The 18,669-nt window shown below is 51.6% G+C and overlaps 1 protein-coding gene across 4 annotated transcripts; it reads right to left on the reverse strand.

Annotated features, from left to right (window-relative positions):
• Positions 1-133: 133 nt before the first annotated feature.
• On the reverse strand, positions 134-18,575 carry Brd9 (bromodomain containing 9). 4 transcript variants are annotated; one of them, XM_012512623.2, is made up of 17 exons: positions 18,434-18,575; positions 18,059-18,273; positions 17,639-17,771; positions 16,308-16,368; positions 15,400-15,544; positions 13,852-13,962; positions 13,136-13,248; positions 12,053-12,185; positions 11,328-11,403; positions 10,368-10,463; positions 8,828-8,960; positions 7,552-7,663; positions 3,633-3,671; positions 2,761-2,863; positions 2,014-2,181; positions 629-736; positions 134-540 (listed from the first exon to the last, which is right to left on the reverse strand). In XM_012512623.2, exons 1-16 carry the CDS (start codon positions 18,483-18,485, stop codon positions 636-638), a joined length of 1,791 nt encoding a protein of 596 aa, XP_012368077.1. In that variant the 5' UTR covers positions 18,486-18,575; the 3' UTR covers positions 134-540; positions 629-635. The 4 variants fall into 4 exon arrangements, with proteins under 4 accessions (XP_012368077.1, XP_004625235.1, XP_023562244.1 ...); XM_004625178.2 differs by having other exon boundaries at positions 13,136-13,251; XM_023706476.1 differs by having other exon boundaries at positions 13,136-13,269.
• Between the last annotated feature and the right edge of the window lie 94 nt (positions 18,576-18,669).

An 18,669-nucleotide genomic window follows, 5' to 3' on the forward strand; every position in this document is an offset into this window, starting at 1 on the left:
CCTCCATAACAGCCTCCACCTGGGTCCAAGTGTCCATTCTCTCCTAGCCCCACGTGGCAGTTCTTCACGCCCATGTTCCCAGCATGAAGGAGGCCTGTGGGACACACAGCAGGGCAGGACAATCACATGCTCGCCAGCTCAGAGTCTCTACTTTATTGGCGTCTGTGTCGAGGAATCTGTGGTTCACACAGGCATCCAACAAACACATCTAGGTACAGATACTTCGCCGTGCTTGATGCTGATCCACGGCCACTGCTGCCTGTCTTCCAGTGCAACACCTCCCTCCTGAGCATGACATACACGGATGCAGGCTGCCCCCTGGCCTGGCCTCAGCTCCCGAGCAGCCCTCCATGCCTGTGGCCCATACTGGTGTGGAGGGGCCGAGCTGGCTGAAGCTGGGGCCACACAGAGCTGCACAGCTGGTTGCAGGTTGCAATGCTGAGCTCTCTGCTCATGGACGGCTGCAGTAGTGACGCTGGGTCTCTGTGTGACCAACACGAGGCACGATGGTACAGATAGGCCACCACTCCCTGGGCCAACCTGCAGGCCAAAGGGGACAAGTATAAGTTCTTTCAGGACAGACTGTACAAACAAACCAAACTACAAAACAAAAGAAACCTAAGACTACCTGTAAGTTAGTTCTTTGTAGGGGCTGCTGGTTCTGGAGACTGAAGGAATTCATAAGGGTCATGGGTCACATCCTGCTGCTCCCCAACACTAAGGCGAGAAGGGCTTCCTGTAAATTGTAGAACAACATGGCATTTTAACAGACAACACAGATTTGTAATGCCTGGAAAGCCAGCAAAGTCTCTGTGACCACTGGAGGTGAGCAGTGTGACCGTGGGGGACAGGAACCCAGGGCATGCCCTGGGCACAGAGAGCACCTTCCCACAGGACTCTGGGAAGGCTGTTCTCTGATACAAGCTTCCTGGCCTGCATGGAGGATGGCTGTCAGGCTGCCCACCAACACTGTGCTGTGACGCTGAGAGCGCTGGCCACACGCAGGCCCAGGGCAGCAGCTGCTCCAGCCAAGCGTACACACTGGTCCATGTGGAACACAGCACCACAGGTCAAGGGTGTGGGGCTGCCTTGACTGAGGCAGGGCTGGCATCAGCCACCTGAACGTCTGGCGAGTGGCTGTCCTCAACACACCTGGGCTTCACAAGGACAACTTTTGCAAGTATGCAGTCAGGGCTGACCTACCTGCGACTCAACCACAGAAAGCAGGCAGTCTCGCTCAGTGTGTGTGCAAACACCAAGCGCCAAGACAAGACCAACTGCCTTGCCAGACCACGGTAGGTGTGCCCGGGGACCCACGGCCGCCCAGGACCTACTGTAGGCACTGCCTGGCTGACAGCCTCACCATGAAGTGAAAGGGGCCCAGACTGTACTGGTCCTCCTCAGAGGGCTGCAGCCAAACTTCTGGGCTGCCTCCTCCTCAGAAAAATGTCAAAACTCATTCTGCCGATGGGGTAGTTCAGTACATATGGAAGCAAAAAAAGAATAGTACCAGGGCTGAGGGAGGTAGCTCAGGGGCAGAGCACTTGCCTAGCTGGCATGAGGCCCAGGGCTCTCTCCCTAGCACCACAGAGAGAACTGAAACACATTTAAAGGACCCTCAGGGCCAGTATCTGGTGTCCCTCTCTCCTTGAACATGAGATCCCTGGCAGGTACAGCCACAAGGTCTCTCCAATAGAAACCCTGAAAGTGAGGGACCACCAAGAACATAGCACTGGCTGACACAAGAGTGAAACTGGGAGGGGCTGCGGAGCTGGGTCAGCTGGAGTGACAAAGGCACCCTGCGGCCTGACCCAGCCCACCTTGGCAGCACTTGCATCTCCCTGCTCTGGGTCTGCACTAACCGAGGAGCCTGGGTGCTCACAGGACACGATGGCACAAACATGGCTGCCTGAGGCTGTGCAAAGATCTTGTGTCAGAGCCACGCTCAGCCCTGGGCCACATGCCAGCCTTTGTCCACATCACCTGCCACCGCCCATGCAGAGAGAGGCCTACCTGAGGGGTGCTGCTCCCTCTCAGAAGCATTGGACAGGGAGCTGAGGTTGGAGGACGGTCGGGAGCCACCTCGTTCTGCCTGAGCTTCATGCAGGTCCTGTAGGAGCTTCGCTGTCTCATCCAGGTTTAAGTGGCCATCATCATGGTCCAGCTCCTTCTTCACCTTCCCTGTGTGAACAGAGATGAGTGGAAGGCCTGGGCCACAGGGCCATGGTGCACTGGACGCTGGCCCTCTGCCCAAGACCACCACATCTTATGAGGTCAACGCTACAGGACCTTGGCACAGGGTGTTCAGCCTGAGGACAGCAGTAGTCAGGGCAGTGGCCTGGGGAGCAGGGCCCAGCACACTCACATGAGCAGAGCCACATGGAATCCCAGCCTCATGACGCACAAACACTGCAGGGGAGGCCCTGGCCATAACACTGACCTCCCAACAGAGAACATTACTAGAGTGCAACAGTGGTCACCCCAGCTCATGACCAGTTTCTGTGACCTGGCAGCTTTGCTGAAGGTCAGAAAACATGGAGGAATGCAGGACCAGTGCCCTCCCCAGCCCTAAGATAAGCCCCTATAGACCCCGCCTCAATCCAGCCTGCTTCCTGTCAGCCTCCACCCGGCCTCCCCAATCATCTCACAGCTGATGGTTTTTTCTGTGTCTCATGAACTCAAGGAACCAATACACCACAGCTACAGGAATGGCAGGGGGCATCCACATGAGAAACCACACAGGAAGCGATCAGGACTCACCCAGAGAGCTAAGCATGGAGATGTCCAGGGAGACGTCAGAATACGACTTCATCGACATGAAATCCAGAACAGAGCCACTGCTGTCTCCCAGAGAGTCCCCAATCTGCAGAAGGCCATCATCAAGCTTAAGTGATACCAAAATAAACATGATACAAAAAATCCTACTTCATGCCACTGACAGCAGTCACTGCATTCTGCAGAGGGACAGATGGAGGGAGGCCTCACCTCTGGAACTCCAGTCCAGGGCAGGGGCTCAGCTCATGAATGGACGTGTGATGTGCCTCTGAAAGAAGCTACTCAGAGCAGCATAGCAGTGCTAACCATGCTGACAGAGGAAGGCCTTTGCTACCCTTGTGGAACAGGGGCACCATCCTGCCTGGTAAGACACAGAACCTCAAGGCCCATGGCATTTTCCAGGCATGAGGTGGTGAATTCCAAGCCTAAGGCCCCTTTCCCTCCTCAGCAAGGGGCACCTGGAAGGGCGCTGCAGCCATCTGGACTCACTCTTGCCACTTTCCTACTGTCCATCTGCCCTTAAGCTATCCATGCCAAAGCCTGTGTCTCCAAGTGCCCGGGGACCTAAACCAGTTCTAAGCCTGCTAGGGGCACACACAGCACTGCCAGGCAGGCTCGGCTGCATACCACACGGGCACAGCAGCCTCTAATCTCTGACAGTGCCTGTGGAATTTGTGCTTTAAAATTCGTTTCTGGACTTGGGAGTGTTGTAGCCCCACACCTGCCCCCATATCATTCCTCAGACATGAGCTGTCCACAGTGGATGACAGAAGGCTGCTAGCCGCATCACTACCAGGGCTGCCCTGGCCTCACCACACACAAATCCCATTTGGCTCTTTGCTTATTCCAGAACCCACCTTCACTTCGTCCACAGCTCGCACGGGCACGTTCCTCCGCTGCAAAGAATAAGGTAGACACCAGTTTTCCAGAGCAATTCTACACAAAGAGCAGTCTGTCTCTCTGGGCCCTGCTCATCACAGCCTTGCTATGCCATGGCCAGGGGGGTCCTGCCAGGCCCTGTGCCAGAGGGCATAGGGTGGGGGGGATGAGGAGAGGGTATAAGGGCAGGTGGGTTCCCAAGGCTGCAGCAGCTAAGGGTTTTTAAAACAAAAATGCAAAACTCAGGAAAAACAGGGCCAATTGTTTAAACTCAGGCTTGACAAAGTGCAGAGACTGTGGGAGTGCTGTTGAGACAGGTGACAGGTATGCCGGGTAGCCAGACCCCTGGCAACATGTGCACAGGCGGATAGGCGGTGCGTCCTCCAGTGCCTTCATCCTGTTTTGTTTTTAAGTTAGAATGTTATATTTATTTTAACACTCCTGAATTTGGGGTGGAAAGGTAAAACAAATACACACTTTACATCAAAGACACAGCTTTTCTAAAGATTATGTCGTAGAAAAGATAAAGAATGGCACATAGGGGAACAGGCCCAGTTTACTTAAGAAACTTCCATATTTGTACCTTATATAAGTATAGTAATTTCCAAAGAATTTGTCAACAATTTTTTTCTATTTCTAGTCATTTAAAGTAGACACAGAGGGCCGGCTGGATAGCTCAGCGGATGCACAGGGACTGGGATTCGATCCCTGGCGTGTGGTGCTGGCCCCGCCCCGAGGGCCCACCGAGACAGGGAATGAGACTGGGCATGGTGGCGTGCCCCTGTAATCCTACGCTTGGGAGGATGAAACGGAGGATCACGAGTCCGATCTATGGACCCTGTACTAAATACATAAAAAAATGAATAAAGTAGACACAGATTTGCTTCCCATAAAGAACATACAGAAGGTGAGCACAATAAATCAAGCCCAGCCATCCAGAGTAATCAAGGTAAAAGATACTGAACAGATGCCTTTGTCAGAAGGCGGACCACCCAGGGGACTACCTTGAGTCCTTATGGAAAAACAACAACAGCTTAGTTTACTAACTCAGTGAAATTTGTAATTGTACTTTGTTTTCTCCTTATTACTTAGGAAAAATCTATATAGTTAAGTGGTTTGTATAGACAATCTGCAGCCATCAAAATAATGTTCTACAGCAGTGTAGTTATAAGACCATGATATTTGTTTTGGGCAAATCCCTTAACGTAATAACTTGTTTATTTTGAGACACTAGTTCAGGCTGCCCATGAACTCACATGTAGCTCAGGCTGGTCTCAAACTCACAATAATCTTTCTGCCTTAGCCTCGCAAGTGCTGGGATCACACAAATACACTACCACGCCCACCAATACAGTGATTTTAATGTCAATATTATTCATTCTTTGAAATACAGTGTTCTGACTGAATTAAAATTACTTTTTAAATACTATATACATGGTGACTAGTATATCAAAATTACTTACACTATATCCAATATCCCCCAAAAATGTACTACTGAGTTTTTACAGTAGATATTAATCTACCATGCTTACTAGTCAATCCCATGGGTATAACTACAGGTCAGCATGACTTCAGTGTGTATTCTTTCACTTTACTAATCACGAACACGGCACATACACAATGAACAAGTGGTGCAGCCTCCCCACAATCACAGTAGCTCTTCAAGCTAGTTGCCACAGGCTCAGACACAATTCCCCAACACGCTGGCAAAACCGGAGCCAATTCTTCACCAACAAGTGCTGGTGGAGGCTGTCAATGCCATCCAATGTAGCTCCCAATCTGATGGCTAGTGGATGAGACAGCAAGAGATGGAAGAAAATCCTTCGGAAATTTTGAGAAAATGTCTGTTTCTTTGTAACACTCACGTTTCTTAGGCTGAGCATAGCTGCGCCCTTCGCCCTTTGGGTACTTAAAGAGAAAGTCCTTGGGCACATTTTCTGGCCGACTTGACCAGCTCCATATCCAAGCTGAGCGTCCTTCAACATGCTTTCCATTTTTTTCCTTCTCTCAACATACTCCCCTCGTACTGAGAGCTGCTCTTTCCTCCAGTGTTCATCTGTTTCAGAAGCTCCGTTGGTATCCCGTGGTGTCTGTGAGCCAGGCAGGCTGTCACTCCAGCTACTAGAGCCACTCCATCTGGATTCATGCTGGGCACCTTGCAGTACTGTTTCCACGTCACCATCATAGATAAGAACTGCTCCCATCCCATTACTGCTGACCTGTACTTCTGCCCCGGAGCCCTGCCAATTCCCCTGACAGTCTGTGCCCAGCGGTGAGAGCGCATTGGTGGTGGCGGCACAAACACAGGCAGCGGTGGGCCTGCAACTCTGCTGGCCTCGTCTTGTGTTCCAGCAGAAGTCCTCCCTTCGCAATGTCTCCATTCCGTGATGGTTCCTCACAAACAGGCATTCAGTGTGCACATCTGTATCTGTGATCTTTGTCTCAGACAAGGCTGCTCAGGAATGCTATGATTTCCACCAGCTTTTCATGACAGACGTGGACATCATTTTGAGGTCTCTTTGCTCATAAAAGGTTTCTATTGTATACTTTATCAATGTTACGGAACGCCTGGAATTATTCAACTCTAACACCAGTTCACTCACTCTCAAAAATGTAGCTAAGCTGGAGTCCACAGCTCGCTGACAGTATGACCTTGCGCCAGGGCCACGGGGCAAGGCCTCCTCCTGCTGTACGGCAGGCAAGGCGACGCTGTACACTGAACCTGGATACCCACCTGCCCAAGGACAAAGCCAGAGCAGGAGTTGAGCTCATGGCTGGGGTAGAGCCCTAGGGGGGTTCATGGCAGCAAGGGCAAGACTCAGGCCAGAAGAGCCACCATAAGTGTCATGGGCCAAGCTCTCTGAGCACCCATGTGCATAGAGGTCCACCCAGCTAGCACAGAAACCTTACAGAAAACTTCGGAAGGGACCGAAGGTTCCACTCCTAGCCCTGAGGCTGAACCGTCCTACCAAAAAGGCTACCCTAGGCCAGTTCCGCAGTGAAAAACGATGCCCAGTAACCAAGCTTTCTGTCAGAACAAATGTGAGTATCCTTCAAGACAATAAACGCCAACCAGTCTTTGACTAGTAGACGCAGCTCCAATGCTTGGTGTTTGCTCATCATGCACAAAGACCTGGGTTTGATCCCCAAGACCCAGGGGAAGAAAGAAATTCAACAGCCTTGTTTAACAGAAATACACTGTAAGTACCAATTCAAATTTTTCTAATAGCACATCAAGAACACCCTTAACATGTAATCAAAGGTAACACTTTGCTTACCCAATACCTAGAAAAACTTTTTACACTAACACATAATTTCTGTATTACAACAGTTAATATATTTCTTTGTTTTGTGTTGGTCTTTTAGGATCTCACTTGCTTTTAGTCATATCTGCGTTCCAACCTGCACCTCCAGTTCTCAGAGGCTGTGCAAGACTGGTGTCTGTCACTATACTGTGTAAACCTAAGCCCCAGCAAGGGCCTGTGTCCGATCAGAGCCATGGGGGTGCATGGGAGCAGTCAGGGACGGCCGATACCCCCAGGGCAGGTCCAGGGACGGCTTCAAAAGCAGCCGCAGTAAACACGATGAACACGTTCAAGATTAAAATGAAACACAAACAGATGTAAGAGCATGAAAAGGCAAAAAAGAACCAAACAGAATCCTAGAGATGAAAAACTCAGGAAGAGGACCACACACGATAAACACGTAACAAGTTTTTCTACCAGGTAAATTTTTAAAGCAAACTTTAAAGCTAATGTGAGAAGAGCAGCCAAAACTCATTCTCCCAAAGTTGTTCTTCCCTGGGAACCAGGCATGCGGGATGGGCTCTGTTCCAAGGAGCAAGGCCCCAGGAGGGGCCAGCAACCGCACCCTTACAGTGTCTTCCCCAGAGCCCACCTGCTTCAGCTGGAGGAGCATCCGCGAGTGGTCTCCACCTGTGATTTGGTCCAGGAGATCATCCACCATCTTTTTGCTGTAGCTCCCGGCGTCTTTCACGAACTCCTGCAGGCTGGAAGGGGATCGTAAGAGGGACAGGGTGACAAAGCAAGTCTTTAATCTGGAGGCCCTGCAGTGCCAGTGATGGCAGTCCTGACCAGCAGCCGCTGGCCATGACTCCCACATGGTGAGCTGCAGGTGACTCTTGGTGTTCCTGAGACTGTTACTGTGATCTATGACCAGAACTAGCTGAAGGCTCTGCAGGGAATTTCGAAAGCAATGGTGGGAAGTAGTATGGACACAAAATGTGCATATGATCTGTACGAACAATGACACATGCACTGTCTTGTGTAGGTGGAGGGTGCGTACACCTCCTGGTCTGGACTCTAAATCACAGACTGGGAAGATACTGAACTGAGTGCAGCAACAGGCGGAGCAGTATTGGTGCATTCATACATTTTAAGAAGTAGGCAGGGAAAAAAATCCAGTCTTAGAATCAGCGCACCAACCATGGATGAAGGGCTCCACAGACTTCAAAGACCTGGAGGACAGGGAGGAACACAGACGGCTGCTGGGCTGGGTCCAGCCAGGAAGCAGAGCTGCTAGGAAGCCAGGCCTCCACCAGGGGTATTGCAGCTATGACTGCAGAGGGCCATGCGACCCCTCCTAGGTGGGACCAAAGGTCTGCATGGGGTTTTCAGATAGGCATGAAGGCAGGAGGTCTAGTCCTTCCAGGAGTGCTGGTCAGGACACACAGGCGTTAACAGAAGGACCAGGAGACAAGAAGATGGCATCTACACACACCAAATCAAGCCTGCTGGCCCCCTAGTCTGACTTCCGGCCTCCAGGACTATGAAGCTCATCAATGCTGCTCACACCCCAGCTAGAGAACTTTGTCACAGCAGCCCTAGTCAACTCACTAAGAAACACGTTCCAATATGACTGTGAAACAAACTACTACAAGCACAGTCAGCGCAACACAGAGGCTCTTCACAGAGCTGCAGCCTGGACCATCACTACCTCAAAACCGTGACTACGTTCCAAGACAGCCTGCAGCAAGCCAGGGCGAACAGCTGGAGGTCAGCTGGAGAGCGCATGCAGTTTCCGCTGCCCTTCTTCACCTGTGGCCCAGGCTGCTTCCCCGCAGGCAGAGGTGGGCCCCAAACCACGCCCTGGGAAATGGCGGGCACCACACAGCAAAGGGGCTCAGGCAGGGCCACCTACAAGCCAGGCTCACCTCAGCGCACACTGCACGCCTGTCTCATCCCCGTAGGCCGAATACAGCAGCTCCATCTCATCCGACTTCAAGTCGCCAAACACGCAGTTATTCTGCATGGACAGGGCAGTGCTGGCACTGGACAAGAATGTGACTGAGGAGGGAGCACAAGGGGCACTGTTTCAGGCTTGGGGCACACAGAATGGCCACATGCAATTCTCTTCCTGGTTGTCAGCCTTCCTCGCCCTGACTCCATGAAGCGCCGCCGGTGCCTGTGCTACCAACGGGCACAAAACTCTCTGACAGATGCTTTGGGAACTGAGCCTACCAGGGCTGATCCTGCCCAGGGGACATGGAAGTTAACCCACTCAGCAGGAGGGAGGCCCAAGCAAGGGAGAATTTAAACACCCATAGCAACAAAGAAGAGCATTCCACAAATAATACACTCAAGCCCAGGCCATGGCTATCCCATCGAGGGTGAGATGGCATGTTTCCAGGGAACTGCCTGAGTGGGGTGACACCAGCTGACTCTCCATGGCACCCCAACACAGCACAGGCCAGGATGTGTATGAAGCAACAGACTCAAGAAAGGAAGAAGAGGGCTGGGGAGATAGCTCAGTAGAATAAGCACTTGCCTGGCAAGTGCAAGGGCCTGAGTTCAATCCCTGGTTCTGCCAAAATAGATTAAATAAAACTAAAGAAAGGAAAAAAAAAAAAAAGAAAGAAATGAGGAAGATGGGGACACAGCCTGATACACTGAAAGGGTATTCTAGAAAAACTCCAGGGACACTAAATCCACAGAAATCAAAGTGCTCACTGTGTTTCTAACACATTTCTGCACCTTAAGAGTTATAGAAGACTTCCCTGAAGCACATCTAGATCTGAGAGCCTCCAAGAGAAGGAAAAAATGTTCCTCCCATCCCAGACAGGGCCACCAAGGAGCAGCTGCCTAGTGGCCAGTCTCACAACACATGCACTGAAGTACACACTCACACCAAGCAAGCTTACCACAAGCACACACATAGGAAAACATGCACGGTCCACAGCAAGCTGAGAAAGCCATGCATGGACAAAAATACACATGTTCAAGGGCAAACAGCAGAGGGCTTGCCTGACAGCTTAGGCAGAGCACAGCAGCTGGGGTTCAATCCCCAGGGTGCCATGATGGCCCTGCCCCCGGGGCACACTGAGACCATTACTGAGACTGGGGCGGTGAGTGGTGGCGTGCACCTGTAATCCCAGCACTTGGGAGGCTAAAATAGGAGAATCACAAGTCCAGTCTACATAGTGAGACTGTGTATCTTGTCTTACATGCACACACACACACACACACACACACACACACACACACCCCTGAGACAGAAAACAGCAGAGAAGGAACTCATGGAACTGTCATTCCTACTACTTTGGTCTTAAATTTAAAGCCTGAATCTAGACATGGCCATAAAACAATGTGAGGAAACTCTTTAATAAGAGACTGATGATTTTAGCATCTGCCACGCCAGCCACATCGCACCAGCCTTTGACTCTGGGAGCCCCTCCACAAGGTCCCCACAGGTACCTTTGTTTCTCCTCTCATCTTTGAAGCCCAGTGTCGTGAAGCCTGGTAGCAGCTTACTGGAGAGTGAGCTCAGGTCCACGGGGTGCGTCTCCTCTTCTACGGGGACACAAGAGGAGTGAGGAGGTCACATGCTAGAGCATAGGGACTAGGGAGACAGAAGACAGACTCTAGAAGGACCATCTAAGAACCAGCTCACAAAGGAGAATCAGCATTCTTCACAGTACTTTCAGCAATTTCATTTTGTAAGTAACCAAAGTTGATAAAACAAAACCATGCTGCGTCTGTGGCCATCATAGTGGCAGTGTTCAGCATTTCCAAACTGCCAGCTCCACACCTCGAGGAGACCTAGTCTGCTCGTGTCCCCATCTGCACGTCTGCTGATTTCAGGCCTGTCCCGCTGTCATACCACCCATACCTAATGGACCTCAATTCCACATCCTTTAACCTGAGAGCTGTTCACCTCATCTCTTCTCTATGGAGAACACCATAGAGCATTCCTGTGAAAAGTGACAAAGCAGCAAATGGAAGGCTGGGAACATGAGGAGCCACCCATCTCGTGGTGAGACACTAGCAAAGTGGGAAGGCAGCCCTGGCAGTGCCTTCTCCTGCCCGAGGGTGCCTGTGGGAGTATCTTAAGTCTGAGAGGTGGCATGAGAAATGGTCTCAGTCTCTGCTGTGAGAAATGATGCACGAAACAATGCTTCTTCAAACCACTGACCTCCAGCAGCGTTTCCACAACCAGCAACCTGGCAGCACCTGGGTGTGGCCAGAGTTCCAGCCTTTAGCTGCAGCTGCACCAATGCCCAGTGTACCTTGACCACACACTCCATGTATGTGGGGATGCTACCAAGAGCGTGCATAGAAGAGGCTGCAGGGCTGCTCTGCTGTCCTTCCCAGCTGCATAGATGTGTTAACAGGTCTCTGACCATGAGGTCAGAGGTGGCCTGCGGTGACATTCACCTTCAGCGTCAGGCTCCGCGGCATTCACCACACTGTACAGCAGGCTCCCGTCTCCTAGCTTCTTCAGGTAGCCCATCTGTAAGAAAGACACACCATGAGCAGGTGAGCCACCCAGAGCCTCCCTCTCACATGGGCTCTGGACTGAAGCCTGCCTGCTGCACATATGTGCAGAGAGTACACTGCTTTGGACACCAGACCTTCCACATGGTACTCCTGAAACGCCATCCCATTAACTGTTCCTAAGCCCAACCAAAGAGAGCCAGGCAAGTCCAGAGTGGACAGCTCTGTATATCACTGGCTACCTTGCAGGCCGCCAAATACCCACCGCCGAGAAGACCCCAGGAAATGATGTAGCCATGTGGGCATGTGTGAGGCAGGAGGCTGGATGCGCACGTGAGGAGCAGCTGTGACATGGTGCACATGAAGCCCCAGGGAGGTGCTGTATACCCTGGAAAGGGAATCTGGATGACAGGACTTCCACCAAGCAGTGGGGTGACAAAGAGGTCAGCACGTGGCCCTGACCTTGTGTGGGATGCAGTGAGGACAGAGCACACTCCTGGAGGCCCTTGCTGAAGAAATAGGGCCAGAAACATGGAGCCAACTCAGCTCCTAGCCTGGATGACACTGTGGTGCTCCAACCAGATCCTATGGCATCATGGTGACAACTAGACTGATGGCTATGCCTGGTGACACAGACACATGAATGCTTGCAGCCAAGTGGCTACCTTGCCTCCTGGCAGGAACCTGTTGATCCTGTCTCGTGCCTCGTCAGCCGCGTGTTCCACCAGTGCCAGGACGTGCTCCTCCGCAGTGCTGTCCGTCAGGCTGCAGGCATTCCCTTCCGGCTCAAACATGCAGCTGCAAGGCAGGGACCAGACATCACTCAGGGCAGCACTGTCCTGTACCGCAGGCTGACTCCCCACACCCACATGTGGCCGGCAGCAACCTGGGGTACACCGACTGTGTGTCTTGTTCTTATCACAACAAAACAGGCTACCTTCTTGGGATGAAGAGTCAGTGCAGGTCAGCACCCTCCTAATCTCCACAGCTCACTGAACACTTTGTAACCGTGAGAACAGAAGAAGTGCTGGACACTGCCTGGTACAGGCACCAAAGGTTCCCTCAGGAGGAGCAGCAGGACTCCCCTTGTGGGTTGGGCAAGGTTCAGCAGTTGCCCCAGAATCCCCACATAGCAGTTTCACTCAAACAGCCAAAGGCTTCTGGGCACAGTGCCTGGGGAAGACACCTGCCTCCTGTGGAAGGCGGAGGGGTGGTGGACCCTCACCAGCCTGGGAGGCCTTACCCTGCGCATACTGCCTGATCAACCCAGCGGGGACACTCTGGAAATCTGCATGGTAAAAGGTGTTGTGAGCCGTGGTCCAAGGCAGGGCCATTATACAGCTGCCTATGGTGTGGATTAAATGTCAGAGGCCCAGGCTGAGATCTGGAGACGGAATCAACACTGCAGCTTTGCCACTGCCCTCAGGCACTAGACAGCGAGATTCCGTATGTCAGAAGACCAAGAGGACCAGAAGGGCCACTGTCTAGGGCCATTGGTACCCTAATAAAATGACAGTGGCAGGACAGAGCAGCAGCACATAGAACGCATCTGGTCACCGCACTGAACTATCTGCAGGCCATTCTGGGTGAAATGCCAACAGAGCCATGGACACAGTCCTCCCGATTTCCAGGCTGTGCAGCTGCTGGTCCAGGAAGGCATTCTAGGCCAGGCCTCACACGGGTCTTCCTTGCCCCCCATTCAGTAAAGCTCCCGCTCTCCTGTGCTCCATGCCTCCTACACACCTTACCTGATGACTTCTCTACTTGGCTTTTTGGATTTCTTGGCAGTTTCTACTTGCACTGGGACAACCTCAGGAACAGGCTCCTCAACGGCCGTGTCCTCGCTGCCCAAGAGAGCCGCCTGCTGAGAGAAATCCATGTCCTGCATAAACGACATGCTGCGCTTCAGAGCTAACAGCCGCTCCTAGAATCAGAAAGGAAGAGCAGCAGGACTTTACCTCTCCCTCAGCCACGGAGCCTGCCGATGGCATGGGATGGATGGCCACACCTCCCCTGCCTGACCTAGTGCCCAGGCATTGCCGTGGGCTGCTGCCGGGCTTAGTGCCAAAGGCACAGCCCAGAGCTGGAGGGGGACAGCCACAGCCCAGCACAGCGCGTAGCCTCGCCTGCAGGGGATGCATGCTCTTGGCTCACAGCAGACTGGGAGCCCCCTCAGGAAGGCCCAGAGGACAAGCATGTGCCATCTGGCTTTTAGGAGGCTGCCACAAAACAAACCCGAAGGACTGATTCTGACAAGCCTGACCCCAAGACCAAGCACTTTTCAGTCCCATGGAAGGCAGCACGTGAGCCACAGGTGGGGGCAGTGCCTGAGGAGAGGGCAGCTAGAGCAGGTCAGCCCAGGGCACGGCATGGATGGAGCATGTCATTCACATGAATCTGATGGGCACAAGAAGTTAGAACACAACTGTGGCTCTCTGGCTTGCTGTGTTAGTGGGTTTCTTACTTTGCTCATCATCTTAAAGCCTGCGTGGAGAATCTTCTTGGCTAACTTGTAGTACACAGTGTCAGGTCTATTGTAGGTCATTGCATTATCACACATCAGTTTGAAATCTGCCTGAGAAGAAACAGAAGGATTTCGTCAAGCGTGAGATGCTACACAGACAGCTACAGAGATCTCAGTTCCTGAGGCCAAAAGGGAAGGGCTGAAATTGAGTGGAAAAGAAACTTGGCTCCTTTATCTTAAAGTGACTTTTAAGAACTCAACACTTTGAAGTCGTTCACAGTTTAACTGTGTGAAAAGTTTTCCAGAGAAAGGCTGGCCAAAGCCTCTGGCTTTTGAACTTGCATTTATAAGAAGATGTGAATATCCTGAGCTTCCTTCCCCAGGAGCTCCTGCCCGCTTCAGCAGAGATCTGGACACAACAGGAACAAGAAGTAACACATCTGGCATGTCCTCTGCCTCTGAGGATTTTCCATCCAGAATTTAACATTTAGTTCACAGAAAAATACCTTCTCGAAAGTAAAGACAACCTTACTAACAATTGAAAGAAAAAATGCATCGTTTGAAAAACACTGGTACTCAATTATCACAAACTTCTCAGCAAGTGCCTGCAGCAGGTGAGCTGAGCATGGTATGGGGATACAGGGCTCACCTGCAAGTGCCCTCACCATGTCACTGTTCTGGGCCTTGAAGGGCAGGCTCGAGTCATGAAGCACAGGGCCCTCTCTAGTTCTGGACAAGTGATGGAAGGGACATTGCTCATCTTCTGGGTCTATCACTCAGTGACATGTTGGGGCCACAACTAGGAAAGGGAGAGGACCCAGAGTGAACTGCTTAACAAGCTGCTCTCACCTGACTCTCCTAAAGAGTGAGCCTTTCTCCTACTCCTGCTTAGGGCTGCCGTGTTATTCCTGAGTCAGGAATAACATGTTCATTAAACACGGCAATGTTCATTAAACATCACCACTGCACAAGATCAGAAAGGCTTTTCCAGAATCTTCAACCCAAGAAGGAACACTAATGCCCCCAATACTAATACTAACATCACCAAGCATTCCTTTTGCTTTGTACCTGGCTGCAAAGACAGTAAACAATTTTTAATGGCCTGGCCAGATCTAAGAAGCAGAGTTAAAAATAAAGCAACAAATACAAATATTCTAAAAATAGAAAATTTAAATGCCTCAATTTTACAAGACAAGCTAAATATCATGAAATTCATGCTTCTAAAAATACCCATGCTTGAGCCAGGCCAGCCAAATGGGACACAGTGACTGACCTACATCAGCACAATAACTTTAAAAACAGGAAAGGAGGAAACTCATTTGTAGAATACAGCATGCAGGTTAGCTTCTAGACAGAAACACAAAGGTTCAATCCGCATCCTGGACAGTTTGTGAACCAGCACCCAGACGCAGAGCTACCATCTGTGAGTGCTTACCACTGCAAACAGCCTGAGGCAAAGGAAATGTTTACAAACACACAAACACAGACATATACAGCTTTGTCACAACTGTTTCAGAAGATGATTTAATTTAAAATAAATTTACTTACCTTAAATTCTGTGACTGACTTGTATTCATTAGCTACGATTTTGTCTTTCATTGTGCCAAAGTCCATCGGATGTTTTATTATCATTGAATATCCGGGAGCAATTGCATCCGTCACAGGAAAAGCAAAAAATCCATGAGGGTCTTTTCTAAAAGCAAAGACAACTTTAAATTGGGAAATCCTAAAGTCTTGATTTTGAATTCACACAAAATTCCCTACAATCTACAAGTTTCAACTAGCCAAATTTTAATTTTGCTTCTTTTTAATTTAATTATTTTATTTATTTATTTTGTATTTTTAGGGAATGGTCTACAGGGTGTTCAGGGTCTCACTACTAGATCACACTTGTAGTGATCTGCCTGTTTACAGCCTCCCAAGAGCTGGGATTACAGGCATGCGCCACCACGCCTAGTCTCTAATTCTACTTCTTAAAAATAACAATAAAATGAATGCCTTCTCAGATTGCTGTAGGTGTTCTGATGTGACAAATACCCCACCACCAGTGTCTTGGCTCCAGCCCTGAAGAGCAAGGCCAAGACAACTCTGCTACGTACCTCATCCCACTGCCGCTGACCTCCAGGGCACAAGTGAGATATCCTTGGCCCTCTTGCCTGACCCCACCTGGAAGTTGTGGCTTTTCCTTCCCAGTGATTGCCCACCCCAGTGCATGGTGCTATCCACTCAAGATGAAGCCTCCGAAGAGAAAAGTGGTCACAGAGATGAAGAAGTGAGCCCTGGAGGACTTTCTCTTACATGGCCAGCACATGCAAATAATTTCTGATGACAAGAGTAAGAATCCAGCTCTAGCTTTCCTCTGGCTTATCCCCGGGATAAGGTGAGGGGTGACACCTCAGCAGAGGAAGGTGACGCCCCATAGAGCCCCCAAACATCCCTCTAAGCACCAAGTGTACCTCTGAAGCTGACGGAGGAAGTGCTCCAGGAGCTGCTGAATAGGTGTGCTCTCATTCTCCGCTGGGATATTAAAAGAAAATAAAAAAGTTAAAATTCAGCAGAAAGATTCCAGCATCACTTTGTTACAGAATTTGTTTCAATTCTTAGTTATGCTTGGCGTTGCACAGTATTGTAAGTCCAAGCAGTAACTGAGGACATAAAGCACAACCCACAACACAGTTCCAAGAAGCTCAGAGGGTGGGAAAGGCTCCACACCAGTCCCAAAGGCTCTCCAATTCCCCCAGAGAGCTGTCACTCATCCAGCTGTCATCACCATCAGACCAGGTATTTTCTAGGAAAGGTATGACAGGAACAAGACTTGGACATACTGGCTGACGCTGGATTCCCTAGTTATTCATTCACTAAAGAGATTGCTCAAGCTCTGGTTATCTCTGGTCCTCATCTGTGGCACAAGGATGGACTGATACATCACACAGGAGCTTTGGTTGCCATATTCATCTCTGGCCCACTGTCAGTCTGATAATCTCAACTGGCCAGGGTCTGCCCCAAATCACCAGGTATCACTAACTGAGCTATCCCAAAGGTTGGCGATGGATGCAGAACATCAAATGAGCAGTACCCATGCTGACTTCTCAGACAGGTCTGTCTGACTGTTGTTTCCTGAATGACCTTATTTACCAACATCCCTGGAACCACCCCGAGTGCTGTTCACCATGGCAACGATCTCCATGGGGAGAGGAAGCACTAGCAGGGGCATTCCTCCTTGTAGGTCAGCAATAGCACCTCCCATCAGCCTCCTTAAATCAGAGGGAGTCAAACCCACACTGAAAGGTAGATACTCCGAAGAGAAAAGTGGTCACAGAGATCAAGAAGTGAGCCCTGGAGGACTTTCTCTTGGATGGCCAGCACATGCAAATAATTTCTGACGGCAAGAATGAGTCCAGCTCTAGCTTTCCTCTGGCTTATGCCCGATATTCCAACCCCCAGTTGTCTTGATTTCCCTGCCTGACCCCCAACCAACAGACACTACAGAACATTAGAGGGAGACAAGGCTTGCCTTAAGCACAAAGCCTTGGCAGGGTGGACTGCACTGAGTCATGGACAACACTACCTGAAGAATCTACCCAAGTGCCATAAAAGAAGGTACTCATGAGCCAAATCTCACTGAGGACTGGGGCTTCCTCCATTCCCACCTATAGTCACTTGAAAGGACTCCAGACTCCTGCTCTAGATAGAGGCAGGACCCACAGGTCCAGGGGACGCAGGTGGCACCAGGCAATGGACTGCAGAGACATGCGTGTCTGCCCACGGGAATGGGGCATGCTCTTGCCTGGCTGCGTCCGGCATGCTCGCACTGGCCGGTCAGGGGGCGGCTCCACCTCCACCTTTTTCCCAGGGTCGAAGTCTTCAGCCTCTCCCTCTGTGTCACAGTGCTCTTTCTCTCGCTTGCGCTTCTTCTCTTCCTGCAGTCAGAGGAATGAGAGGCAGAGCAACTGGGGGGTACTTAGACTCCACAGCTGTCCTCTATTGGCCCACAGCCTCCTCTCCTGGGGACACCCCTGAGGCGCACCCACTGCGGACAGCACCCTTCTGCCTTCCCGCAGTCCCCTCCCCTTCTAGGGACCCTCCTAGAGTGCACTCACACTGCCTCTTCTCTTGGAGACCCTCCTGCGTTCCCCTGCTCCAGGATCCCCGCAGAGGGCAGCCACTGGGAAACAGACCCTGGCCAGGTGGCCGCTCTTCCCATTACCTTCCGCTTCCTCCTCTCCTCATCGTCGAGGTGCTTTTCTTTCTCGGCCTTCTTCTTCTTTTTCTTCTTCTTCTCTCGGTGCCTCTCCCGCTCGTGGTCCGACCGGTCGTCGTAGTAGCTGGAGTCGTGGCCGGACCCCGAGAGCTCAGTCACCTCGCTGCCTCCGACCTTGAGCACCAGCTTTAACGGCTTCTCCAGCGGCGCGTCCGCGTAATCTGCACACAGACGGAAACACAGCACCCTCTGGGCCGGTGCAAGACGCTAGGAGGCGTGAGTCTCCTCCCGCGCCCGCCCCTCGCCAGCGGACACACCCCGCGACCTAGCCCTCGCCTCGGACCCCGCCCTCCCCTTCGGGCCCGCTCCCGGGGGCCACACCCTCGTAGGACGAACGCCACTCGGCTTTGTGCTTCTTATGCTTCTTTCCCATGGCTGCGACGGCAGACGCGGTCTACAGACCCACGCAGGCCCGGCCGCCGGAGGACCGGCTTCAGCCCGTCGCAAACGATCGGGCGGCCGCCGAGCGCTTCCGGGTCAGGGAAGCGGTGGGCGAGCGCTTCCGGGTCAGAGGGCGGGGCGCCGCGCGCGGCAGATTCGAGCTGAGCCCGGCGGGG

This window comes from Octodon degus, unplaced genomic scaffold, assembly GCF_000260255.1.
Source record: "Octodon degus isolate 3935 unplaced genomic scaffold, OctDeg1.0 scaffold00008, whole genome shotgun sequence".
Lineage (NCBI taxonomy): Eukaryota > Metazoa > Chordata > Mammalia > Rodentia > Octodontidae > Octodon > Octodon degus.